The sequence below is a fragment of the Rhamphochromis sp. 'chilingali' genome (assembly GCF_963969265.1).
Source record: "Rhamphochromis sp. 'chilingali' genome assembly, chromosome: 21".
In the NCBI taxonomy this organism is placed as follows: domain Eukaryota; kingdom Metazoa; phylum Chordata; class Actinopteri; order Cichliformes; family Cichlidae; genus Rhamphochromis; species Rhamphochromis sp. 'chilingali'.
Genome location: NC_137949.1, coordinates 10043686 through 10069822, shown reverse-complemented (window position 1 = coordinate 10069822; position 26137 = coordinate 10043686). Strand labels below are relative to the sequence as shown.

The window sequence follows — 26137 nt, the reverse complement described above, 5'->3', positions numbered from 1 at the left end:
AGTTGCTGCTGAGCTCGTCTGTGTTCAGGGATTCACCTGAACGCAGGTAAACCCGTTTAAACCTGTTTGAACGCTCGACGCAGGTTGGAAGGGTTTGAAATGTGTTTCCTGCTTTCAGGGCTTTCGTCCACCTCAGTCAGAACAACTACGCCGAAGCACACGCCTCCTTCATCGAAGTGCTAAAGATCGACCCAAAGAACCCCGTGGTAGGTACCGCCGCCATCCTCCAAACGGTCCCCAGAGCAGTGCACAGAGTGGGTCAGGCCGCCTCTGTGGGCTCAAACTGTGCTCGTGAATATTTTGTACTTGTAAATCAAAGTTGAGAACTGAGTTTTGTAACCTTGTAACCCAAAATATCCGAATATTTTATGTTTGTGCATCTGTAGATGAGAGTGTGTGTTTAAAAAATATTTACACGAGTTACAAATTGTTTTATTAAAGTCTGCTGACAGGAACAAAGCAAAACACTGCGTGTGAAACTCCCTGCTTCTGTGTGAGTTTCAGCTTACACTACGAATTCTTCCTTTCAGCTGATTGGTCAATGTCATGTCAATTACAGATGTAACAATCCAATCAGAGAACAGATGGGTTTGGCTGTTGGTGGGGTACTTTATTGACCAATCAGCTGAAAGGAAGAATTCGTAGTGTAAGCTGAAACTCACACAGAAGCAGGGAGTTTCACACGCAGTGTTTTGCTTTTTTCCTGTCAGCAGACTTTAATAAAACAATTTGTAACTCGTGTAAATATTTTTTTTAAACACACACTCTCATCTACAGATGCACAAACATAAAATATCCGGATATTTTGGGTTACGAGGTTACAAAATATTTATGAGCACAATTTGAGCCCATATTCCTCCACAGTGACGTCATCACATACACTGACTGCAGTCATTACAGTGGTGAGGTTACTTTTGCACACAGGCAGGCCGCTGTGGATCACTTTGTTTCTACGTCATCGTTTCAAACTGCACTTTGTCTTTACTCGGGTCACCTGAGACTTTAATATGTGAAATATTGAAGTTTGATGATCAGTGTGGCAGATACATCACGTGTCACAAACATCGTCAGTGACGATGATGATGAAGATCAGTAATAAAATCACAGTAAAATGTCATTTTTTTGAGCTGCACTCATGTCCTTGTATCATAACCATCACTCTGTATTATTAGCTTATGATAAAGTGTCACCAGCAGAGGGCGCCAAACAACCACAGCCAAGCTGGTGACTGAGCAGGTTCCTGTAGGAACTAGTTTCTTCATACTGGCTGCATCCTGCAGCCGTATCACTCCTCAGGAGGAAGTGTGTGTCTACTCTGGCTCATGTGACAGGAAGGAAACATTAAATGTGTCGGCCATTAGAAACAAAATAGTTTTGTGCTGCTCAGAGCAGCCAGTCAGAAGACTTAAAGTGGGAGGAGCTAAAGTGTCTCGTCTCAGACTGTTACACCGGTGCGTGCACAGTTAAACCCTCCTCTTCCTCCGTGTGTTCGCAGGCCAACAACAACGCGGCGGTGTGCCTGCTCTACCTGGGCCGCCTGAAGGAGTCGCTGGGCCAGCTGGAGGGCCTGGTGCAGCAGGACCCGGCGCAGTACCTGCACGAGAGCGTCCTCTTCAACCTGACCACCATGTACGAGCTGGAGTCATCCCGCAGCACGCAGAAGAAGCAGGCGCTGCTGGAGGCCGTCGCCTGCCGGGAGGGCGACAGCTTCAACACGCAGTGCCTCAAGCTGGTCTGAGAGGAGGAGCAGCTTAGTTTGACCTCCCAGACACAAAACAGCGAGTTTTATTGTCACGAAACAGATGAAGGGCACCCAATCATCATCATCCTCACAATAACCCACAGGAGCAAAGCCTGCAGCAGCGTCCTCCAGCGCAGCACAACCGCAACCCGAAAATCGTGTCCTCATGGCCTCCCTCTGACTGCTGAATCACACCAGAGCCAGTCTGCGTCTCCAGGTTCAACACACAGCTGTTCAAAAACAACAGATCTGAGCTGCAGGAAGGAAGCTCGCTGGTTTCCATTTGTAGTCCATTTAACTGGACTACAAACTGGCCAACCATGTTTGAGTCGAGGGTTAAAGAGGGAACAAATTTACTGAAGCACAGACAGCAGAGACCCGCTCTTTTATTAGTCGGGGCAGGAAGAATTTTCAAAATAAAAGTCCCAGTGCAGAGCAAAGTCCAGGATAAAAGCCCACATCGGTGTTTCCCTGGTCAGACGGCAGGACGGCTTCATGTTTCACACATTTTAACTTAAACTGGGTCCAGTTTAATTCAGCTTTATCCCAGCTCGCCTTTTAATTTGTAGTAAAGTCTAAGCCCACTTTGTGTTTTGGGAGGAACAGACGGGATGCTGGAGGCGGGATGTCAGAGAATCCGGCGGGCATTATCCTGATTATCTGCAGACCAGACAGCTTCAGTGACTCGGCCCGCTCGTGTTCAACATATCAGCAGCAGGGTTTCCTTTGAGTTCACCAAGAATTATTATATTTAAGTGATTTGTGTTTACTTTCTGTGCTGATCATATTTATGTAAATGAAATAAAATGTGGTTTTAAGTGAAAGCGCAGCTCACTGTGTGTGTTTGATGTGGGAAAAAATGACAAACAGCAGCTTCATATTTATCCTTTAATCCAGAGACAGGAAGGCACTAACGAGCTGGATCCTGAATAATCACAAGAACCTTTAAAGAAGAGTTAAAGTCCTGATGAAGGAAGCTGTGCTACAACATTCAAACCACCCAGGACCTCTGTGTGGAGGGGCGGAGCCTCCAGGCTCACCGGGCAGGAGTTTTGCACGTCTTATCCAGGCGTCGGGCAGCAGTCTAAGAGTCACCTGACCTCTGCAGTCTAAGAGTCACCTGACCTCTGCATTCTCTCTCACGGCCAGCAGGGCGACGCTGCCCTCACGCCATGACCTGCTGATGGTCTCGTCCTGAGTCGTGAAGCACTCATGGTGATGTCATGTTCTGGTCTTAATGTTGTGGCTGATTGTTCCTCACAGTAAAAACTAAAATTTCTGTCTAAGAAGTAGAAACTGAAATTAAAATCTTCATGCTACATCGTCGTCCACATCATCGTTCTCTGCTCTGATTGGACAGCCTTTTTCTGCAGTGGGAATGGCGTCCGCGGCACTCTCAGGATCCCTGCATTGACGCCACGTATCGCTGACGGATCTCGAAGTTGTCAGCGGGGCGGTTGTAAGCCTTCCACACCGGCTCGCCCACAAACAGCCGCATGGCCTTCGTGTAGTTCTGCAGAAACAAACAGATCAGACAGTCAGGATTCAAACCAGCAACCAAATACGCACTGTACAGGCGCAAGGCGTGTTTTCGTACCATCTCGTCCAGCGTGAAGCGGTGGTAGATACCCGCCGGCAGCGTGATCAGGTCCCCTTTTCTCATGGCGATCCGGATCCACCGGTCCTCCTTGTCCCTGACATCAAAGTAGGCCTGGCCGTCCAGGATGTAGCGGATCTCGTCGTCCAGGTGGAGGTGCTCCTCGAAGAACATCTTCAGCTGCAGGAGAAACAGGAAACCTCTCACTCACTTCAAATAGAGCTCACATTCCAGTTTCAGCACCGCCGACGCTCGAGTGACCCGGGAATCTTTAACACCAGGATTAAATCTGGAGCGTCTCTGCGATACACGAGTCTGACTTGGTGCAACGATTGAGGCGGGAGGAGCCCTCAGCCTGCCTCCATCAGTGCACAGCTGGACTCAGAGGTGCTTCAGATTCCTCTGCATGCGATCATGCGCTGCCACAGTGAAGTCTGAGATGAAGAAGCTCAGAGGACTTTTCCCTCCCTGCAGTGAAAAACCTAAAAAAGGAAGTGTGGTGCTTTTCAAATTAAAAGCTCCGCAGACACAAACACGTGCTGGTACTTGCAGCTTTCAGAGCGCGTGGGTTACCTTCTCCTCGTAGTTGGGCAGAGTGTCCTTGTGGATCGTGATGATGTCCATGTAGGAGTAACCCCGGTCCTTACGGATCTGCTGCAGCTCCGGGTCGCTTTCATAGATGTCGGCGTTCAGCTGCAGGAAACAGGAAGCAGTCAAACCCTTACCTGATGTGTTTAGTGTAGCAGAAAAAGTAAAAAGCACATCAGTGGTTCCCGTATCAGTTACCATGACGATACACCCCAGCAGTGAGTGGACGCCCTTCTTGGTCAGAGTTACATGGATAAGGTGCGTCACAGTGCAGGTATCTGGACTTCACGTGCTCAGCACGTGACCTGTAACACCTGCTCTGTGTGCAGAAAACATGGGTGCTTGAGAGCAGCTTCAGCTCAGTGACCAACACTGATACCTGCTGTGTCTCAGCTGAACCCTCAGCACATAGTTTTACCTGCTTCAAACCCGAGAACTCTGAGCTGTTCGGGTCCAGCTGGGGATCAAGGGTCTGCACAAACTCCCACCCAGGAACCGCTGACCTTTAACCCGAAAACCTGCACACGTGAGCGGCCTTCTGCGGACTCACCTGCCAGTAAAACACTCCGAGCTCCTTCAGCTGCTCCAGGCTCACCGGCTGGTGCGGCTCCAGCCTGTGCGGCCTCCTCTGGTCCTCCTCGGACCCGTCCATGTACCAGGCCTCCAGACCCATGACGAAACACTTCACAGCTGGACCCGCGCGCTGTCAGACTTTCTTACTGCTGCACGGCTGTTTCGCGTGACTCCGGCAGCACTTCCGGTGTGCTGCTTTCAAGTACCTGGAATGTAGCAGGAAAAATGACGACTGAGAGGTCTGCAGATCTGTGACTGATCATCAACATTCCAGCAGACACCAGCTCCCGTAAAAACATGACAGATTGGAGGGAAAACAAGTTACAGACAAAGAACAGTGAAAAACATTTAATGTTTCAAAACATTATAAATATATGACACCCAGTCTCACAAAGAATGACCCCTGAATGACCAGAGATGATGAGAGAAAACAGAGGAAAGGCAGACAGGAACACTGCCTCTGACATTTCCATTCAGCTGTATTTGTTCTATTATATTGGACTTTAATATATTTTTAACGTATTTTAAAGAAATTTTTACATTTAAAAATCTAATTTGAGTGACAATTTCTTTCATCGCTCAAATTAGAATGAAACGTTTTGTTTAATAGATAATTTAACAATAATAAATTAAAATATTATCTCACACAGGCATAATTTCATAGCGTCAAATAATTTATAGACCCTTTTTTTTATCTGACTTAACAACAGAATTTAAAAGCTCATTTATTTTACATAAATCTGGGTCAAGTGTTTCTAGTACGCAGGCGCAGTTGGTTTACCATAGCAACAGGAGGAGCCATCAGTTGCTGACATGGTGAATGTTTGTAGGTTCTTTTTGGGGGGCTCTTTGTGTTTTTTTAAGTTATTGTTATTTGTATTCCTTTGTTTATTAGCAAAGGAGAGAAAGATGGAGTCTCTTCTTCGACCCGCTGGAAACAGCGCTACGGCGGCTAACAGGCTAACTTTAACGAGTTCTTAGCTTGTTTGATTCGGCAACATTCGAGCGTTCGCGGGTTTAAACTTTTCCATGGTAACGGCGACCTGCACCAATCAAAGACGTCGCTTCAGTGTGTGATTGTGGGTAGAGCAGTTCTTATCCAGGAAATCGTGGGGGAAAAAGCGTTTTTGTCCAAAATAAATGAAATAACGGTTGATGAGGAGAGTTGTGGTTTCCATAGGAACAGATGGCACTGTTTCACAGGGTCGTAGTCAGGCTGCTTTCCATGGTTACAGCACTGTGGCTCAAAATCCCCTCCCTGTGGAGAATATGAGCGCCATGTGTACAGGATCAACAGCACAAACCACAAATATAAAACATACAATGAATTCATGTTGTTGTTGATTTAAAGATGGCTTTTATTCAGAGTTATTAACATGAACCAAAGCAGAGTGTAAACCCTGCCTGTCTGACTGTTTCCAGGCCAAAGCCACGACTGTGAGAGACGCGCTGGCCAAATGAGTGAGACACACACACACACACACACAGTCTTTATTAAAGTCTGAGTAAGTTAACTTCAGATGCCTGCACTATGATTTGGGGAGGATTTTAATCAGGTAACCATGGTAACTGATACTATAGAACCAACCTGCTCTGGAGCAGATAATGTTCAAGATTAGAGATCCTCATGCGTGACATCCCTACGTACGGACCAATCAGGTCTTTGAAAAATAGCGTCACAGTTTGTGAAGATCCCTCAGAGCTCAGACAGTCTTTGTGTTTATGACGGAGCGTCGGGAAAACATTCGTGTAATGGAATAACGATCATAATCAAACAGAAGTTATATCCCACACAGACTCATTTATCTCCACCGGACAGACGATTGCACAGTTTATCTCAAAGTCTGTGCTCGTCTCCAGTTTCAAGTTTCTGGGTGTGCACATAGACACAGACCTCCAATGGAGCTCTAACACCTCTGCGGTCTTAAAGAAGGCCCAACAGCGTCTCCACTTTCTGAGAATCCTCAGAAAAATGGACCTGAAGAAGGAGCTGCTGACCGTCTTCTACCGCTGCTCCATTGAAAGTGTGCTGACATATTGCATCGGTGTGTGGTTCTCCAGCTGCACCACAGCACACAGAAAGGCACTCCAGAGGGTCATCAACATGGCCCAAAAAATCATTGGACATCCTCTTCCCTCCCTGAAGGACCTGTACAGCACTCGCTGTCTCAAGAGGGCACGCAGCATCCTACGGGACTGCACACACCCAGGACACCGGGTGTTTAAGCTGCTGCCGTCTGGCAGGAGGTTCAGGCTGCTGAGGTCCCGAACAAATAGACTCAAGGACAGCTTTTACAACAGGGCAATAGCCCTGATCAATGTAAATAGCTGACCTGACTGGATACCTCCCTGGACTTTTTAGGGGGAGGTAACAATGTTTAAAACGATAACAATAATATTTATATTTATATAAAGGTGCAATAATAATTAATGTGCAATAATAACAGTGTGCAATACACATACACTTATTCTTTTTTATACTAAGTTAATATACTGTGTTGTGTTGTTTGTTACGTTGTGATGTGTCATATCGTGTCGTGTTGTGTTATATGTAGTGCCGACGTAGGACAGTTTTTCCAATTTCATTGTACTACTGTACTATGTATGACTGTGCAATGACAATAAAGAGTTATCTTATCTTATCTTATCTTATCTTTTGTTTCACACGCCATCACCACTTTCACTGCCACGGGACGGCGGTCAGACAATAACAGCGCACTTACAACAGTATGTACATGTATGTAATAATGTCTGTGTGTGTGTGTGTGCAGGAGAAGCAGTCAGGAGAGAAACTGAGCGAGGCAAAAGTCGTTAAACTATACGGTCAGATTCCTCAGATAGAGAAGATGGACTCGTCGCTGTCCACGCTGATGAACTGCGAGTGAGTCCTGCAGACGGACGGCGTCTCATCGACTCTCACAGACATCATTTGGGAGCCTAAGAGGGACTCAGACTCAGGAGTTTATAACACAACAGTCCATTAGAGCTGAAATAAAGCTTGCATGCACACGTCTGATTAAACATGTCAGGTGCACTTTTCTCACAGCCGATTGGTCAATTAAAGTGTTCGTGGCGTTTTCAGGCCCGTGTTGCCCGGCTCAGATTCTCAGCCCAGGTTCAGATGCTTCTGCAGGCACGACTCCGAGCAGCTCGACTCAAACGCTGAAACCTGAAGGAGACGCGTAACTACGACTCCCAGGGTGCATTTCACTCGATGAGTCTTTTTAATGGGTTTCAGTTTGAAGACGGTCCCTGAACACTCATCACGAAACACAGAAGCTCGCCGTCAGTGGCTCCACTCACCAATATACATTTAATCTCTGTTTCAAATGAATCAGTTCATTCGCCTCCGATCAGGCCTAAGTTGACAGGTTGCGTTGACGGATGAAGCGGCAGTGTGTGGAGTGTAAATGTTGACTGCGCTTTATAGATCTGCCCACTCATATTAGACAGAACAGCCTTTAATGTCATTGTACATACACAACAGAGTCAGAGCTTCAGTTATTTACAGAACAGTGTGAGGGGCACATGGGAGCAGGAGCGTCAGTGTCTTTGACCTGTTGCTTCTTCCTCCACAGGCAACTGTCTCTGTCCACGAACTGCAAAGAGAAAATAACCAACCTCAACGGCCTGAGTGAGTGACACACACACACAGTCAGTGTGTAATGTGATGTTGTGTCCTTCCAGAGAACCTGAAGATCTTGTCTTTAGGGAGGAACAACATCAGACTGCTCACCGAGCTGGTAAGCCACGAATACGGAGGCTGAGAAGGTGGCCGGTGTGTGTCTGTAAAGCTGTGTGTGTGTGTGTGTGTGTGTGCGCGCGCGCGCGCGCGCGCGCGTGTAGGAGGCCGTAGATGACACGCTGGAACAGCTGTGGGTCTCATAACCAGTTGGAGAAGCTGAATGGAATCCAGTGACTGAAGAGCCTGAGAGTCCTGTACATGTCCAACAACCTGGTGAAAGACTGGAGTAAGTTCAAAAAGAACCGAGGCTTCAGGAATACTCACTCAAACCAATTTGTTTTTAAGTTTCTCCTTGTTGCTGATTGGTGGGATCTGGATGTGATGCGTGCAGGTGAGTTCATGAGGCTGGCGGAGCTGCCGCCTGTGGTTCGTCGCACCGCTGTTCGTCTTATAACGGACTTTCTCTTTTGTAACAGCAGCTCGGGACTGTGCTGCAGACGCTGGAGAATGCCTCGGCTTCTAACAGCTGTTTGCAGCTGGTCCAATGTTACAGCTTTAAGTGACTCAGAGTTCGTGTTCATACGTTGTGACGGTTCCTTTATGATTTTCAGTGATTCTGATCATTTAAATAAATACTTTTGATTTTTTTAAGAATAATCACTGCTGGAAGGTTTCTCACAGTTGGCTTTAAGATCAGATGATTCAAATATATTGGACGTCTGTGACACGAGGAGCAGAAACGCTGCAGGAAACTACAACAGAGTGCATTCTGGGTAAACTTTCAGGTTTCAGCTGTGCGACTCCTTCAGGTTAGAGGAAGACTGACCAATCAGAAACGAGCTTTACTGTTTCTACTGGACTCTATCGGAGAGTTCTATCAGAGGGGGGCATGTTTGATGTTTCTGTCACAGGGCACTGTTATCAATAAAGTTTAGATAGAAACGAACACGAAAAAATAATAATGAACTTACGCCCCACCCACCGCCTCAGGATCTATCTTCTGATTGGTTACGACGAACATCAATCTGCGGCTTATTCCCTTCCTTGGTAACGGCCTCGGACCCGGAAGTAAACACGTTAGCCGCGAAATGCCAACAGACTGACGGCAGAGAGAACATCTGTCCAGCTGCTGCGATGAAGAGGAGCGCAGACGTGCACGTGAAGCAGGTGAAGCACGTGATCGCGGCTCTGTGCAGGCTGCTGGCGGCCGCGGGGCTGGACTCCGTGCCCCCCCCGGACTCGTTCCGACGGGCCAAGTTTGGAGACGCGGTCCAGGTGAGTCAGGAGCACGTCACCGGCCGCTTTATTAGGTACACCTGGTCAACCGCTCGTTTACATAAGTATCCAATTAGCCAATCACAGGACTGCACGTGATGGAGACGAGCTGCTGAAGCTCCAAGAGAAGAAGAAGAAAAGAGATTTAAGAGCTGGGTTTCTGAAATGTCAGAGGGGGGTGGACAGACGAGGAGAAGAGCATCTTTCCCCTCCAGTCAGTAAGAGCTGGTGCTGTGAACGTGGAGCGTGAACCAGCACCAGCTCGCTTCATTCACTCATCCACAGCTTGGCTGCAGTGACATCTGCAGGTGACATAGAGGCAGCAAAGGGCTCGATAATCACGCTGAGTTCGGGTTTGTGCGGATGATGCTGGAAGGTGTGCTCAGGGAAGCAGGTGCTGGGATGGTGGGGTGTGACGGGGTCACCACTGTTTTCAATACAATAGAACGGATTTTATTGTAACTATACACACATACAATGAGATTAAAAACAAATAAATAAGGGTTTGTATTTATTGTTATTGTTGTTGCTATTGCACAGCACTGATGGTAATTTGCATAGTCTGTGTACAGAGGGGAGTCGGGGGCTGGCGGGGTCAAACTGTATGGTCAGTGTGAGTTCAGGCTGGTTCAAAATTCAGCCTTCAAGAGATCTGGAGCTGCTAAATGTGTTCCTGAGGACTGACTGCAGTCTTTAGTTTTCCACTGGTGCTTGAACTCAGCGTACACGTCATGTGACGATCCAGGTGATCTTCACCTCAGTGAAAAGAAAGCCACAAATATTAAATGTGTGTAAAGCTTGGACATTTGAACACATCCACACATGTAGTAGTTTCAGGTGTGTGTGTGTGTGTGTGTGTGTGTGTGTGTGTGTGTGTGTGTGTGTGTGTGTGTGTGTGTGTGTCACATCGTGCACACTTCCTCCTCTTCCTGATTGGACTAACTCAGCGTCTCGCTGGATTTTCAGGAAGATCCGTTTTGGCAGCTGCTCGCCGACATCCTTCAGACCACCAGCGTCGTTTCCTGTGACAGCTCTGAGCCGACAGCAGGTCAGCACTTCTTCATCTCGCCCTAACTTTGCTCGTGCACACTGTAAGTGACGTTTGATTGGTGCTTTTCCTCAGAGCGCAGGAAGCTCGTGGCCGCCGGCTTGTGGCAGAGCGGCTTTCACGCTGACTGGATGTATGAGGGAGAAGGAGGAGGCGCAGCCTCCAGCCGGGAACTCCTCCTGGCGCTCGGCTGGCTGCTCGCCACCGGAGCGCTGGAGAGCGTGGTGATGAAGAGAGTGCAAAAGCTGGACAGGATGCTGCTCACGTGCACACCTGTGAGTACCACGGCAGCGTGCAGGTGAGCCTCCCCCATGTGTGCTTACCTGTGTTCTCCCTCTCTGTCAGGTGCTGCCACACCTTCCTGCTGACCTCCATGTAGACTCCGCCTCCCTGAGGAGACTCCAGTGGCTCATTGGCTGCCTGAGACATCAGAGACGGATGCTGCTGTCGATGCTACGAGAGCAAACCCGAGCTCTGCACGCTGTGAGGAAACCTCACCCTTTCATTCACGTGACATTAGAATAATCAGAAACAGCAGTTCCACTTTCAAACAAACTGAGTCAGACACATTTAGCTCAATGACGTGAAACACAATGTTCTATATTATATTATGAACACAACAAGCTCGAAACAGCTTCCCAATTTAGAAATACATCCCAGCACTGACGCTCCCAGTCAGAGCCGTGCTAACCTCCAGCTCACAGGGCTGCTGCGAGCCTGGACCATAAATCCACATTACTGTTTCCACTCATGCCAGGATTTCCACTTTTGTCACGGATATTCTCCACTTCATGTTCACTAAACCAAATTAAACCAACTGTGTGTTCAGGTTCTTTCTGCGAGCGTCACCCCGACGCCGTCCTCTGAGCAGAGCTCGGCTGCACTCGAGGAGGTACGTCTGAGTGTTTCACAAACTCTGTATATGAAAGATGGAGGCAGCTTCCAGCAGTGAGGTCTGTGAGGAAGTGAGCAGATCTCTGAGCTCAGACTAGCTTATGGTCTGTGCGTATTTGGAGATGACGTTGCCTTTAGCGATACAAGGGAGCAGGAGGAGGGAGGGTTTAGGGCGGGGCTACCAGCTGCTGATTGAACAGTACTGATAAGTTTATAACAGGAGGAGCTGACAGGCGTGTCCTTCTGCTGCAGGACTGCGTTTCTCTGCAGCAGCTGTGCAGCCTCCTGGAGGCGTACCTGAAGTGGAAGCAGGTGGAGGATGTCTTCTGGACTTGGATGGTGCGTTTGTGGTTCTCACACCATGAAAATATGATGAATTTAAAAAAGTAATCAGCTTCACAGCAGAGTGGCTGAAACAGCAATGTTAGAGGAAGTGATGCTGTGTGTGTGTGTGTGACTGTAGGACAGCGTTGTGGACCTGAAAGATCCCATCACCGGGAGGCCCAAACATCTAACCAATGAGAACCCCAGAGTGTGTTATCATGGAAACAGCAGGCTGGAGAAGCTGGAGGCGGTGCTGCTGGGACTGCCTGCAGCTCAGGTGAGCAGCACGCAGAGGTCAGCCAACACAGGTCCTTACTTTTGTCCTAAATGGGACAGATTTCTCCTCATTAGAAAGCATTCAGTCAGATGTAGGCACTGAAAACGTCTCGGTTAGGTGGAAATTTGCCCCTTTGTCACAGTGGATCTGTCCCACCCCACATTGACTGCGTCAGTTTCAGAGTGATGCTGATGCATGGAAAACCTGCAGACCGAACCGTGATGTTCCATAGATGTTTAAACTCAAATCGATGCTGTGCGGGCTTCGAGCATTTCCCATGATTCTTTGTTGTTCTGTGCTTTACTCAGATTGCAGGCAGTCGCCTTGACGACATCCAACATAACGGAGCCTAACTCCATTTCAATTTTTAGTTTGAGTTTTATTTATGAAGCACCAAAGCACAGCTGAAGGGTACGGACTCAGTATGCAGCGGCCCAACAATCACACGACCCGCTGTGAGCAGCAGTGGGGAGGAAGAATTCCTTTTTAACAGGAAGTAGCATGAACTAGTTTTTCTCTATCAGTCTTGCAAGAAAGCAGTCTTACATATGTGTTTAATATGTGCGTTGAATGACATGTCCTGGTCAACAATGACTCCAAGGTTCCTCACAGCGTTACTGGAGGCCAAGGTAATGCCATCCAGAGGAAGAATCTGCTTAGATACTATATTTCTAAGATTTTCAGGGCCGAGTACAATAACCTCAGTTTTATCTGAATTAAGAAGCAGAAAGTTAGCGGCCATCCAGGTCTTTATGTCTTTAAGACATTCCTGCAGTTTAACTCATTGGTGTGTGTTATCTGGCTTCATGGACAGATAGAGCTGGGTGTCATCTGCAGTGAAAATATGTGCAGTGTTTTCTAATCAGGCTACTTACATGGACGTTTATGGTGTTTATACTGATATTTGTGCTCCTGCAGGGAGGACAGAGGAGACAAGGAGGAGATGGTAAGGACAGAGAAGGAGGAGAGAGGTTTGGCGTCTCCTTGTCCCTCCCTCCTGTTCTCTCCTCCTTCCCATCCATGCCCTCCCTCTCACAAGTCTGCCGAGTGAGGCCTCAGCTGGAGGAGCCGAGGAGGCGCCCGGCCAGAGGCCCCGGTGGGCAGGCGGAGCCTCCAAACGAGCTCCCGGCGTCCGAGGCCGTGGCGCTGCTTCTTCATGCAGAGGCCGTGCTGATGAAGAGGAGGGACGAGCAGAGGCTGACCAACAGGACGAAGCTGCAGGAGACGATCGGCAGGCTGGAAGAGCTGGTGCTGATTCCACCGTGAGCGTCCAGTTTAAACTGGTGGAGCAGAAGCTGTGAGGACGTTATCGTCTCTGCAGAGACTGAAACAGCTGCTGCATACGAGTCACTCAGAGCATTTAATAACTGATAAACACACACCGTCATAACTGGATATGTTGGTCCGATACATGAAATGTTGTGAAGTCAAACTACAGGCGTCAAAAACATCATTTGCATATTTATTCATTCATCAAATTAAACACAAAGTTGTTTTCAGCAGAGCCAAAAGAGTCACTTTAAATTTAAACATTTTAGAAATTAAACAGATTCCAGCTTCTGATGTTTTCTGTCGTCGGGTAAATTTCTGGGACTTGTCGTCGGGTAAATTTCTGGCGACCGTGGAGACACGTCACGAATTCACCACCAGCAGTTTCTGCATGTATGAATTGAGCCACTTCTGCCTCTCCATGGAGGTGAGCAGCTTGCTCTTCTCCCTGAAAGCCGCGTCGTCGGCCACCACCAAGTTCCTCTTCGCCATCCCGGCTCCCGGAGACGACCATTCTGCAGGCCACGCCCCCTCCACACTACAGACAGAAAACAACACAGTGCACCACTGTTTAAATGGGAGAGTCAATTTTTCCCCGTTTAAGTTTGACTGTTTGTTAATTTCATAATAATAACAACAATAATAATAATAAACCAGTCTTTATTTTTCTATCCAATCAGACTGCTTTGTACAGATAGAAGAGTCTCCCCCTGCTGGACGCTAGAAAGAATGCAGGTTTAATGTTTTTCATCATTGTCCTTCTTTCATATACAGTCTATGATGTTTCATTATGAATTTATCAGTTTTGCCCAGCTGTACCTTGTCTCCGCCCCCTCTGGAGCAAATAGCCACGCCTCCCTCATCAGTCCTGCTTTGCTGTTGGCTGCTGCTCTAAGGCCGGGCGCTGACATCATTTGGATGCTCCAATCACGGAGAGAGATGGAAGGGTAGAGGACGTCCCAGTCGACTCGTTTGTGTTCCTCCGAATCTTCCAAACTTCTGCGATTGGACGAGATCACAGTGACATCACAACGTCATGTAAACATCATTCACACGGCACCCTCAGGCCTCCGTAGGAGGTGAAATCCTCTTTCCAATGTCCGGCAGAGTGTCTGGCTCATTCATTGGTTCGGAGCGTACCCACCTGAGAGGAAGGCGAGGCTGAGGGAAGCCAGACGTCAGCAAGATCATACCCAGAATGCAAAGCAGCGGGACGCACGTGCGGGGAAAAACAGGAAGCTGAGACATCCTAAAAACAAACAGAAGAAGAATTTTCAGTTTCATGAAGCTCGTTGTGATGTCACGTTGCAGCACCTCCTCCGGAGAATGATGGTCACTGATGTAATTCCTAAACATTTTTATTCTGCATTGAGGACCAAAGTCTGGCTTCAGGTGTGCGCGTCACGTGTTTCAATCTGAGGCTGACAGAGCGGCTGTAAACCACGGCGCCCTGACCCCGAGGTCACCGCTCGCCTCTGGCTCATTATTTCTCAGGCGACCGTGAAACAGCGAGTTTGAGCCCTAACGAGGAGCTTTTGGTGCCTGGAAGTTAATCGGGCTGAGCTGACCTTTAACCCCGGAGACACCTGTTTGGCATGGCTGTCGTCTCTCTGCAGCGGGCTGACATGGGCACGTTCTTAACATTGATTTTTTTTTTCATTATTGTAATATTGCAGGATTCGCTGGCATTGTTTTCATAACGACGACAGCTTCGTGACTTTTTCATAGACCGCAGGTGTCATTTTTTTTATCACCGTGGCAACGCTTCCGCAGCTTTCATGAAATATTATTTCCTCAGTCTCTTCAGCACATATAATAATAATAATAATAATAATAATAATAATAATAATAATAGTGATTAAATCACATACAGTTAAAAGCGTTTGATTGTTCGGGCGTGATGACAGGCGTCACAGTGACAAAACAAACATTAACGATGATTCAGACGAATGTTCTTAGATGTAAACAGCGGTGATGAAGGAGGCGGCGCCGTCACGTTATACTCAAACTGGGCTCATGTAATCCATTACTCTTTTCACAGGAAGTCGAGTGATGTCACCACTGTGGTGTTTTTTAAATGTAGCTTATTTGACTTATTCGCCTGTGCAGGCGGACACGGACGCTTTTTATACTCCAATCAAGTTAGTTCAGCAATCATGAAGACGTATTCTGATTGGAGCCGATGTGTGCCGTCACGCCTCCGCCAGTTTCACCCTGATCTGATGCCGGACTGAATTTGGCGCACTGTGAGGGACTAACCTGATCTCAAATTCAAATTTTATTTGTCACGTACACAGTCATACACAGTACGATATGCAGTGAAATGCTTGGACAACTGCTCGTGACCTAAAGAAAACAAAAAAGGAAAAGGCTATGAATAAGATAGGAAATAAATATGAAAAATTAAAAAGGGTAAATTTTACTAGGAAGGAATAAAATATAAATTAAGGTTAAAAATGAAATAACTGTACAACACAAATTAGAATGAAGGGTAAATTTAACTGGGAAAGAATAAGATAAAATATATAAATTAAAGTTGAAAATTAAATAACTGTACAACAAAATACACAATATAGAACTATATAAGAATGTATGAAGAAATATAAATAAATATATACACAATAACAGCAGCTGTACAAGTATTAACTGGAAATGAAGAATGTAGTGACCAGTGTTGTGCAATCCACATTATGTCTTATTTCAGTGCCAGTTTGGCACTTCTTACCTGCTGCTCAGGTGTCGCTGTGTCTCCTCGGAGCTGCTCGCGTCACTCGGGGAGAGAAACCAACCAGAAACTGAGCAGAGCTCCAGGCGACTCTGTCCCAGCCGCTCAGATTTCTGCTTCCTGTCAACACAATAAAGTTTGAATAGAAAGAATAGATCCTCACTCGTGCTTCTTGGTTGACGCTTCGCCCTGTGCAGATGAATGGTGGTCTTTCATACTTATATACAGCTTACTGTGGAGGGTCTGAGCCCCCCCCCACACACACGCGCACACACACACACACTGAAGCATGTACACCCCTCACCAGATCAATCCAGCTGTGGTTCAGTGCCGAGGACGCCGTTAGCTTGTTAGTGTCCCGTTTCAAAGACTGTTAGTCACGGTGCTGCTGCAGAGGGCCAGCGTCCTCATTACAGAGCGTGCGTGTGTGTGTGCATACGTGCAGGACTGTTCATTCGTGCCAAACAGAGAAGCTTTATAGGACGTGAGAAATGTTCTCTCTGGAATAACAAGAAAATAAATCATCATGAAAAACAGAAAACGCGTTCATAAATAGAGACACACACACCTGTCTGAGCTTCCTCCACACTGACAGGTTAACGAGGCGTCCTTATCCACGGTGAAGGCCACTAACACAAACTGTGGGCGATGTGAGCACAGACGTTTCCTGCGTGGCGCTGAAGCACCTCAGATCGTCAAACGTGTCCCAGGGATGATTCCTGCAGGACGTCCCAGAGTTACTGAGGACCACAGCGTCCACGTGCTGCTAGAGGACGGTGGCATCAAAGGTGTTTCAGGTCATTTTACCACAGAGGACCTGCTCCGCCCACCTTCAGTCCCACCTGTCTCCTTTCCCGATCAGCTCGCTGTTGCTGAAACTTCCCGCCCTCCAGTGTGCGGCTGGTGTTTCAACAAACCTTCATATTAATAGAATCTATATTTTATATCAGCGGCCCCCAACCCCCGTGTCACCGTCTGTGAGAGTTGAGGCTCGGGTGTGAAATGTATGTTTTTCAGGGTTTTATCGGTTTTTTAACGTTAACTCTGTTTCTCTGGGTCTGTTCCCGTGTGTTATGAATAATACTGGTTTTATTTGGTTGTATTCATCCGTGAACCTTTAAAGGCCGGTCTGTGAAAATATTGTCGGACATAAACCGGTCTGTGGCGCAAAAAAGGTTTGTGAGCGCCGATTTATATTATTGATCAAACTTAGGCAGAAAATTAAATGAGTCATGATGAGGGTTCCTGATGTGCTCACACTGAGCTTACCTGAGTTATGTGTTTGTGTCTGTGTGTGTTTGGTGGGTCATGAAGCACAAAGATAAAGGTGAAAACAGATTCTGACAGGAAGCTCGTCTCCTTTTAAGGAGCTCGTTATGGGCGCTGCTGGAAATAATGACCACAGACAGGAAGCAGGTGTCTAACACCCTCACAGGATAACGAGCAGCAGACGCCGAGCGTGAGCCTCCTCACCGTGCCTGTGCTCATCAGAAATCCCCGTCGCCGGATTCTGCTGGAAATGATATTTAGGCACTGATCAGACTGGAGAGATGTAGGTGAATCAGGGCGTAGGTGAGTCCTGTTGACTCCATCGTGGACCAAACGCTGAGTGCCTCCTCTCAAAGCTGTCACATGTCACAGACTCTCTCCACCGTCCTGCACGTTTGAACTCTAATTCACTCACTGATAGCAGTGGTTACCATAATTCTGCACGCACACATTTTTATTTGAAGTCATTTATTCTTTAATTCTCTTATTTAGAAAATGGGGAAACTTGAGCTGTGAGAGCTGCAGCTCCTGTCTGTGGATCCTGTGCTGATTCATGTGACGCTGAATCTTCCCAGATATCAGCGGCTGCGAGGTTGTTGTACCGTCAGCATTTCTGCTGCTTCATCAGTGTTGGAGTTGTTTGGATGGAGCCTTCGGTCACTGACAGGTCGCCCCCTGGTGTCAGCAGTGCGCCTACAGGACTGGAAAGTGCAACAAAAACTTCAAAATAAGAGTTGTGTTACCAAAGCGGTAAAACTCTGAGGATCTTGTGACCCAGCGAGAAACATTACAGGACACAGCATTGGTAACAGGCGCTTTATTAACAGCAGGGACAGCGTGAGATGACTTTTGGAGTGTGGTTGGGTTTTGTTTGAGGACGAGACGTCAGAGTCTACCCGACCACAGAGGGATCGAGCGGGCCTCAGACAGTCACCCCTAACTCAGCCAATCACAATATCTCATTTTTACTAAATACTATTCCAGGTCTTAGAGAAAATGATTCGCATCGTTTCCAAAAACTTGACTTTCCCTTTCGGTTAAATTCGTCGCAGAGAGTAGCATCGTGTATCCAAAGGCCATAAACAGTACAAACATGATCATATATGTGCATGCTAGCATTACATGTGAGTCCTGCCGCAGTGGGCGGGGTTCCAGACCCCTGCCCGCTGTGAGCTCAGTTTGTCTTTGTTTTCTTGTGTTTTGTCGAGCTGCTCGTGTTTCGCCATGGCTGAACTTCCTGTTGTCCTGCGTGCTCTCGTCCACGTCAGGCTTCGAATGACACCTGAGGTGGAAACGCTTCATTTTTGCTTCCCTCCTCTCAGCATCTCCGCTGCTGCTGATGGGGGAGGAGCTACAAGCTGATCAGGCTCTCCTCCTTCACCCTGGGCTCCTCGGTGTCAGCGGGCGCCATGTCTGCAGGGATGAAGCATTCTGCAGGTGGAGCCGGCGGCGGGTCAAGGGGACAGGTGCGGCGGGGCGGGGCGTCGGTGGGTTGATCGGCGGGGTGATAGACGAAGCAGTAGGCTCCTGGCTGGCAGCCACTCTTCACGCTGAGGGCGAGCTCTGTTTGGGCCACGGGGTGATGGATGCCATCGATGTACACGCTGAGGGTGTAGGAGTCTGCAGAGGAGAAACACGAGTCACTTCCTGCTCAGACAGGAACCAACATGTCCAAACTGGTCGCAGCATGGCAGTAAAAACCAAACCAGAGAGGAACACATGGTGTCCTCCATCGCCTCACAAAGCAAGAAACAGCCAGCAGATTATTGCAAGAAAGCCAACGCAAAGTCGGCGAGGGAGCTGGAATACACGGGTCAGCAGACAGAACACAAGAGAGGTGGAGTGCAGGCAGGGCGGAGCGGGTGGAGGGGGTGGAGATGAGCGTGACACAAGGACAGCAGCAGGAGGGAAAGAAGGTTTAAAGGTGGAGATGGTGGAGCTGAAGGTGTTCACTGAGAGTGAGCAACAGGGGCCGCTCAGTCAGAGGGTCTGAGCATGTGCAGATGAGGGAGGGTGGAGGATGAAGATGGAACAGAGGAAGACCTCAGAGTAGGTTCATGGATGCAGAAGAAGGACATGCAGAGGAGGATGCTGGGATAGGAGGAGATGGATCAGGACCGGACGTCTGGAGCCTGGTTTGATTTTCTTACTCTTCTCTTGATTGATAATATTTTATTTCAAAAAGATGAACCTCCAGGTGATGCTGGAGTACATCGAGCAGGTCGGACGATGCCTCTGATTTTTATCTTAGAACTATCGTTAACCAAAACGACACAATAAGAAGAGACGATCTCAAAAACAAGGCTGCAGCCACCTGCCAGGAAAAAACTGATTGTTCAGAGGTTGCTTTGAATATTTTCACTTTTCCAACTGGAAGTAGTCGCAGTGACCTGGGGTCACCCGGAGGTTACGCATGTAGCTCCCTCTGAGTAACCCCCTGTCAATCACACGGTGACTGCACAGGTTGCCTCGTGGGTGCAAGCCTGTCTCCACTTAACTGCAGCCACCGTGACGCAGATAGGTGACCCCAGGTGGGCAGGGATAGCTCAGTAGGTAGAGTGGTGGCCCCATGATTGGAAGGTCGGGGGTTCGACTCCACTGAACGGCTACCCTGAGGTACCCCTGAGCAAGGTACCGTCCCTACACACTGCTCCCCGGGCGCTGCACTGGTGGCTGCCTACTGCTTCACTGGGTGAATGGGTTAAATGCAGAGGAACTATTTCCCTATGGGGACTAACATGCACACTTTTACTTTTTTTAGGTGAGAGCTGGCAGTGCACCAACAGGAAAACCCAGAGAGCCAATCTGCTGTGTGTGAAGAGCTTCATCTGAGCAGATGTGTGCTGATGTTCACTGATTCTGACTGCCAGAGGAAGAAAGCTGCTTTGCGTTGTCCCCGCCGTGACGGCCGACGTGGGGTTACCTTGTTCGAAGCGTGCGGCGCACTGCTCAGAGAGCTGCTGGATGGTGGTCATGGGGAGGACGCCCAGAGTTTTGGGGTTGGCTCCGATCTCGGGGCAGCATATCGTCAGGAAGTCCTGCAGAGAAGCAGAGAGGTCTGAGCGCTCACTCGCCTGCATACGGTTTTTTGTAATGTACAGAGATTTGTTTCTGGATTCAGTTTTGGTTTTATCATTGCGTGTGTCCCTGAGTCTTCTGTTACTTTGAGTTTCCTGTTTTACTTTGACTTTTAGTTTGACTTCCTGCCATGTGGTTATCTTCACCTGTGCTTTGTCTCAAATACGTCCGTTAACTAAATGAGTTTCAGGTTATTTTAAACTCTGAGTGTATTTTAGCTTCAGCATCGGATTTTCTGGTTTAAGTTTAGATTTTTTAACAGTTTGAAAACATTTTAATTTCATTTTTTAATAATAAAATTAATATTTTTTTAATTATTGTAACGTGGAGGATGTCTGCCAGAAACACAGTTTAGAAGTTCAGAGCAGATATTACAGTCCACACAAACCACAAACAGATTCACTAAAACCTCCAAACTGACCAAGACTAGAGCTACAGAACTCACGGAGTACCTCAGGGTTCCCTGCTGGGTCCCTTTCCTTTGTCTAACAGCCGTGTTTTTACCAGGCAGCGGTCGACTGTCTGAGAGATTCTGCCACAGTTGGAGATTCTTACAGTCTCGCATGCAGCTGCAACGTCTTTGCTTTGAGCGGAGAACATCTGTCTTCTTACGTAGTTTCTAAATCCTAAATTTAGTTACTTTACAAATGATTTCACCGAGATGCCGTTTGAGGTGACGTTGAATCTTATAACCTTGTTTAAGACCTTCCAGTAATAATTCTCACACTTAGACTTTTACTGTGCACACATGTGGCTCCTCCTCCTTGAATCGCTACCTTATCGTGGTGGAGGGGTTTGTGTGTCACAGGGATCCCAGGGGCTATGTTGTCTGGGGGCTTTTGCCCCCTGGTAGGGTCTCCCATGGCAAATTGGCCCTGGGTGAGGGACCAGACAAAGAGCGATTCATAAGACCCTTATGAAAAGGACACCGAGGGAACAGTTTACCCTGCCCGGGATAGGGTTACCGGGGCCTCGCCCTGGAGCCATGCCCGGGGAGGGTGCCCGAGGGCGAGCGTCTGGTGGCCGGGCCTTAGTCCATGGGGCCCGGCCGGGCACAGCCCGAAGAGGAGACATGGGCCCATCCTCCCGCAGGCCCACCACCCGCAGGAGGCGCCACAGGGGTCGGGTGCATTGTGTGCTGGGTGGCGGCCAGGAGCGGAGGCCCTGGCGGACTGACCCCCGGCTGCCAAGACTGGCAATAGGGACATGGAATGTCACCTCTCTGGTGGGGAAGGAGCCTGAGTTAGTGCGTGAGGTTGAGAGGTACCGGCTAGATATAGTCGGGCTCACCTCTACACATGGCTTGGGCTCTGGAACCAGTCTCCTGGAGGGGGGCTGGACTCTGTCTCAGTCTGGAATTGCCCTTGGTGAGAGGCGGCGGGCTGGGGTGGGTATCCTAATATCCCCTCGGCTTGCTGCCGGTACGTTGGGGTTTTTCCCGGTGGACGAGAGGGTTTGTTCCCTGCGCCTTAGGGTCGGGGAACAGGTCCTGACTGTCATCTGCGCTTATGCGCCGAGTGGCAGTTCAGAGTACCCAGCCTTCTTAGAGTCCCTGGGGGGGGGGGGGGGGGGGGGTGGTGCTGGAGGGTGCTCCACCTGGAGACTCTGTTGTCCTGCTGGGAGACTTCAATGCTCACGTGGGTAACGACAGCGAGACCTGGAGGGGCGTGATTGGGAGGAACGGCCTCCCTGATCTGAACCCGAGCGGTGCTCTGTTATTGGACTTCTGTGCTAATCACAGTTTGGCCATAACGAACACCCTGTTCGAACATAAGAGTGTCCATAAGTGCACGTGGCACCAGGACGCTCTAGGCCGTAGGTCGATGATCGATTTTGTAATCGTATCAGCAGACCTGCGACAATATGTTCTGGACACTCGGGTAAAGAGAGGGGCTGAGCTGTCAACTGATCACCACCTGGTGGTGAGTTGGATCAGGTGGCGGGGGAAGACGCTGGACAGACCTGGTGCACCTAAACGCGTAGTGAGGGTGTGCTGGGAACGTCTAGCAGAGGCCCCAGTCCGCGAGATCTTCAACGCACACCTCCGGCAGAGCTTCAACAGCATTCCGAGGGAGACTGGGGACATTGAGTCCGAATGGACCATGTTCAGCGTCTCCATTGCCGAAGCTGCTGCATTGAGCTGCGGCCGCAAGGTGGTTGGTGCCTGCCGTGGTGGTAATCCCTGAACCAAATGGTGGATACCAGAGGTGAAGGGAGCCACTAGGCTGAAGAAGGAGTCCTATCGGGCTTGGTTAGCCTGTGGGACTCCGGAGGCAGCCGACAGGTATCGACAGGCCAAGCGGGCAGTGGCTGAAGCAAAAACTCGGGTGTGGGAGGAGTTCGGAGAGGCCATGGAAAAAGACTTTCGGACTGCCTCGAAGAGATTCTGGCAAACCGTCAGACGTCTCAGGAGGGGAAAGCGGTGCTCTACCTGCACTGTGTATAGTGCTGGCGGAGCGCTGCTGACGTCGACTGAGAAAATTGTCAGGCGGTGGAAGGAATACTTCGAGGACCTCCTTAATCCCACTGACACGTCTTCCGAGGAGGAAGCAGAGTCTGGGGATGAGGGGAATGACCCGCCAATTTCCGGGGGCGAGGTCACTGAGGCAGTTAAACAACTCCTTGGTGGCAGAGCCCCTGGTGTTGATGAGGTCCGCCCCGAGTTCCTGAAGGCTCTGGACGTTGTAGGGCTGTCCTGGTTGACACGCCTCTGCAATGTTGCGTGGAGATCAGGGGCAGTACCTGTGGACTGGCAGACCGGGGTGGTGGTCCCCATCTTTAAGAAAGGGGACCGGAGGGTGTGTTCCAACTACAGGGGGATCACACTCCTCAGCCTCCCTGGGAAAGTCTATGCCAGGGTGCTGGAACGGAGAGTTCGTCTGTTAGTCGAACCTCGGATACAGGAGGAACAATGCGGTTTCCGTCCTGGTCGCGGAACACTGGACCAGCTCTTTATCCTCTCCAGGATACTTGAGGGTGCATGGGAGTTTGCCCAACCAGTCTACATGTTTTTTGTGGACTTGGAGAAGGCATTCGACCGTGTCCCTCGGGGTGTCCTGTGGGAGGTGTTGCGGGAATATGGGGTGTCTGGCCCATTGCTACGGGCCATTCGATCCCTATACAACCGTTGCAAGAGCTTGGTTCGCATTGCCGGCAATAAGTCGGACTCGTTCCCGGTGGGTGATGGGCTCCGCCAGGGCTGCCCTTTGTCACCGGTTCTGTTCATAATTTTTATGGACAGGATTTCTAGGCGCAGCCAAGTGGCGGAGGGCTTTCGCTTTGGTGGCCTCAGAATCTCATCTCTGATTTTTGTGGATGATGTGGTTCTGTTGGCTTCATCGGGTGAGGGCCTCCAGCTCGCACTGGAACGGTTCGCAGCCGAGTGTGAAGCAGTGGGAATGAGGATCAGCACCTCCAAATCTGAGGCCATGGTTCACAGCCGGAAAAGGGTGGAGTGCCCACTCCGGGTCGGGGATGAGTTCCTGCCCCAAGTGGAGGAGTTCAAGTATCTCGGGGTCTTGTTCGCGAGTGATGGGAGAAGGGAGCCGGAGATCGACAGACGGATTGGGGCTGCAGCTGCAGTAATGCGGACGCTGCACCGGTCCGTCGTGGTGAAGATGGAGCTGAGTGTAAAAGCAAAGCTCTCAATTTACCGGTCGGTCTACGTCCCTACCCTCACCTATGGCCACGAGCTGTGGGTAGTGACCGAAAGAACGAGATCGCGGATACAAGCGGCAGAAATGAGCTTCCTCCAAAGGGTGGCTGGCCTCTCCCTTAGAGATAGGGTGAGAAGTTCGGCCATCCGGGAGGGGCTCAGAGTAGAGCAGCTGCTGCTCCACATCGAAAGGAGCCAGCTGAGGTGGTTCGGGCATCTGACAAGGATGCCCCCTGGGCGCCTCCTGGGTGAGGTGTTCCAGGCATGTCCCACCGGGAGGAGGCCCCGGGGCAGACCCAGGACACGCTGGAGAGATTATATCTCTCGGCTGGCCTGGGAACGCCTTGGTATTCCCCCGGATAAGCTGGAGGAGGTGGATGGGGAGAGGGAGGTCTGGGCCTCTTTGCTTAGGCTGCTGCCCCCGCGACCCGGCCCCGGACAAAGCGGATGAGGATGGATGGATGGATGGACACATGTGGCTCCTCCCACCGTCCACAGACATGCAGTCAGCAGGTCTGAATGTGATTGGCTTGCCTTGGTGGGTACCAGAGGAAGGGGGTGCCTACTGGGGTCAGCGGGGGAGCTGGCCCTAGGGAGGGGCATCCTCCCCTGCCTCCTTTTCCTCCCCATCCCCGGCTACCTCCCTCTTCCCGCTCCACCACACTCACCCACACAGGTAGGGCCTTGGGGTGCGGGTGTCTCACCAGGGTGCAGGGGAGACATTCCCCCCCCCTCTGTCCCCTTCTGGCCACCTGTGCCTCAATTTTATCTCACAACTTAGACATCCACATTACTTACACTCTCATAACACACACATATATACAGTGGGGCAAAAAAGTATTTAGTCAGCCACCGATTGTGCAAGTTCCCCCACTTAAAATGATGACAGAGGTCAGTAAATTGCACCAGAGGTACACTTCAACTGTGAGAGACAGAATGTGAAAAAAAAATCCATGAATTCACATGGTAGGATTTGTAAAGAATTTATTCGTAAATTAGGGTGGAAAATAAGTATTTGGTCACCTCAAACAAGGAAAATCTCTGGCTCTCACAGACCTGTAACGTCTTCTGTAAGAAGCTTTTCTGTCCCCCACTCGTTACCTGTATGAATGGCACCTGTTTGAACTCATCATCTGTATAAAAGACACCTGTCCACAGCCTCAAACAGTCAGACTCCAAACTCCGCCATGGCCAAGACCAAAGAGCTTTCGAAGGACACCAGGAAAAGTATTGTAGACCTGCACCAGACTGGGAAGAGTGAATCTACAATAGGCAAGCAGCTTGGTGTGAAAAAATCAACTGTGGGAGCAATCATCAGAAAATGGAAGACATACAAGACCACTGATAATCTCCCTCGATCTGGGGCTCCACGCAAGATCTCATCCCGTGGGGTCAAAATGATCATGAGAACGGTGAGCAAAGATCCCAGAACCACACGGGGGGACCTGGTGAATGACCTGCAGAGAGCTGGGACCAAAGTAACAAAGGTCACCATCAGTAACACACTACAACGGCAGGGAATCAAATCCCGCAGTGCCAGACGTGTTCCGCTGCTGAAGCCAGTGCATGTCCAGGCCCGTCTGAAGTTTGCCAGAGAGCACATGGATGATACAGCAGAGGATTGGGAGAATGTCATGTGGTCAGATGAAACCAAAGTAGAACTTTTTGGTATAAACTCAACTCGTCGTGTTTGGAGGAAGAAGAATACTGAGTTGCATCCCAAGAACACCATACCTACTGTGAAGCATGGGGGTGGAAACATCATGCTATGGGGCTGTTTTTCTGCCAAGGGGACAGGACGACTGATCCGTGTTAAGGACAGAATGAATGGGGCCATGTATCGTGAGATTTTGAGCCAAAACTCCTTCCATCAGTGAGAACTTTGAAGATGAAACGAGGCTGGGTCTTCCAACATGGCAATGATCCAAAACACACCGCCCAGGCAACAAAGGAGTGGCTCCGTAAGAAGCATTTGAAAGTCCTGGAGTGGCCTAGCCAGTCTCCAGACCTCAACCCCATAGAAAATCTGTGGCGGGAGTTGAAAGTCCGTGTTGCTCGGCGACAGCCCCAAAACATCACTGCTCTCGAGAAGATCTGCATGGAGGAATGGGCCAAAATACCAGCTACTGTGTGTGCAAA

General features: G+C 49.3%; 6 protein-coding genes across 8 annotated transcripts in view; 3 read left to right on the top strand and 3 right to left on the bottom strand.

The window, feature by feature from the left end:
• Positions 1-3072, top strand: part of trappc12 (trafficking protein particle complex subunit 12) — a 30189-nt gene extending 27117 nt beyond the window's left edge. For both annotated transcript variants that reach the window (XM_080870352.1, XM_080870353.1), the window contains exons 11-12: positions 119-206; positions 1496-3072. In XM_080870352.1, the coding sequence (XP_080726478.1) occupies positions 119-206; positions 1496-1738 (331 nt within the window). In that variant the 3' untranslated portion in view covers positions 1739-3072. The remainder of the gene's footprint in view (positions 1-118; positions 207-1495) is intronic.
• Positions 2616-4697, bottom strand: adi1 (acireductone dioxygenase 1). Its single transcript, XM_080870361.1, has 4 exons — positions 4477-4697; positions 3912-4031; positions 3339-3518; positions 2616-3254 (listed from the first exon to the last, which is right to left on the bottom strand). Exons 1-4 carry the CDS (start codon positions 4597-4599, stop codon positions 3138-3140), a joined length of 540 nt encoding a protein of 179 aa, XP_080726487.1. The 5' UTR covers positions 4600-4697; the 3' UTR covers positions 2616-3137.
• Positions 4698-5312: 615 nt separating this feature from the next.
• On the top strand, positions 5313-8747 carry dnal1 (dynein, axonemal, light chain 1; the record flags this gene model as incomplete). Its single annotated transcript, XM_080871122.1, is given in 10 exon segments — positions 5313-5321; positions 5922-5957; positions 7271-7380; positions 8078-8133; positions 8187-8242; positions 8346-8383; positions 8385-8415; positions 8419-8470; positions 8576-8610; positions 8661-8747. Coding segments are annotated over 10 exon segments (510 nt in total).
• A 222-nt stretch (positions 8748-8969) lies between these two features.
• Positions 8970-13450, top strand: tedc1 (tubulin epsilon and delta complex 1). The gene is made up of 8 exons (XM_080870358.1): positions 8970-9459; positions 10426-10507; positions 10583-10782; positions 10853-10990; positions 11337-11399; positions 11654-11740; positions 11865-12002; positions 12921-13450. Exons 1-8 carry the CDS (start codon positions 9319-9321, stop codon positions 13266-13268), a joined length of 1197 nt encoding a protein of 398 aa, XP_080726484.1. The 5' UTR covers positions 8970-9318; the 3' UTR covers positions 13269-13450.
• A 137-nt stretch (positions 13451-13587) lies between these two features.
• On the bottom strand, positions 13588-17927 carry pth2 (parathyroid hormone 2). Of its 2 annotated transcripts, XM_080870360.1 has the most exons (4): positions 15997-17927; positions 14416-14520; positions 14091-14270; positions 13588-13809 (listed from the first exon to the last, which is right to left on the bottom strand). In XM_080870360.1, the coding sequence occupies exons 2-4, from the start codon at positions 14517-14519 to the stop codon at positions 13635-13637; spliced, it is 459 nt and encodes a 152-aa protein (XP_080726486.1). In that variant the 5' UTR covers position 14520; positions 15997-17927; the 3' UTR covers positions 13588-13634. The 2 variants fall into 2 exon arrangements, with proteins under 2 accessions (XP_080726486.1, XP_080726485.1); XM_080870359.1 differs by lacking the exon at positions 15997-17927 and having other exon boundaries at positions 14416-15106.
• Positions 17928-18067: 140 nt separating this feature from the next.
• rin3 (Ras and Rab interactor 3) overlaps positions 18068-26137 on the bottom strand; it is a 31291-nt gene continuing 23221 nt past the window's right edge. Inside the window, exons 13-14 of the mRNA XM_080870351.1 lie at positions 20189-20303; positions 18068-18885 (exon numbers count right to left, since the gene is read on the bottom strand). Of these exons, the coding sequence (XP_080726477.1) occupies positions 18617-18885; positions 20189-20303 (384 nt within the window). The 3' untranslated portion in view covers positions 18068-18616. The remainder of the gene's footprint in view (positions 18886-20188; positions 20304-26137) is intronic.

Coding starts and splice junctions, on each gene's coding strand:
- adi1 (XM_080870361.1), bottom strand. CDS start 4,599: ATGGGTCTGGAGGCCTGGTACATGGACGGGTCCGAGGAGGACCAGAGG. Junction 3,519..3,911: donor TGCCCAACTACGAGGAGAAG/GTAACCCACGCG, acceptor TTTCTCCTGCAG/CTGAAGATGTTCTTCGAGGA. Junction 3,255..3,338: donor GCTTCACGCTGGACGAGATG/GTACGAAAACAC, acceptor TTGTTTCTGCAG/AACTACACGAAGGCCATGCG.
- pth2 (XM_080870359.1), bottom strand. CDS start 14,627: ATGTTTAGGAATTACATCAGTGACCATCATTCTCCGGAGGAGGTGCTG. Junction 14,271..14,415: donor CAGCCTCGCCTTCCTCTCAG/GTGGGTACGCTC, acceptor GTCCAATCGCAG/AAGTTTGGAAGATTCGGAGG. Junction 13,810..14,090: donor CCAGAGGGGGCGGAGACAAG/GTACAGCTGGGC, acceptor TTCTGTCTGTAG/TGTGGAGGGGGCGTGGCCTG.
- tedc1 (XM_080870358.1), top strand. CDS start 9,319: ATGAAGAGGAGCGCAGACGTGCACGTGAAGCAGGTGAAGCACGTGATC. Junction 10,783..10,852: donor TGCTGCTCACGTGCACACCT/GTGAGTACCACG, acceptor CCTCTCTGTCAG/GTGCTGCCACACCTTCCTGC. Junction 12,003..12,920: donor TGGGACTGCCTGCAGCTCAG/GTGAGCAGCACG, acceptor GTGCTCCTGCAG/GGAGGACAGAGGAGACAAGG.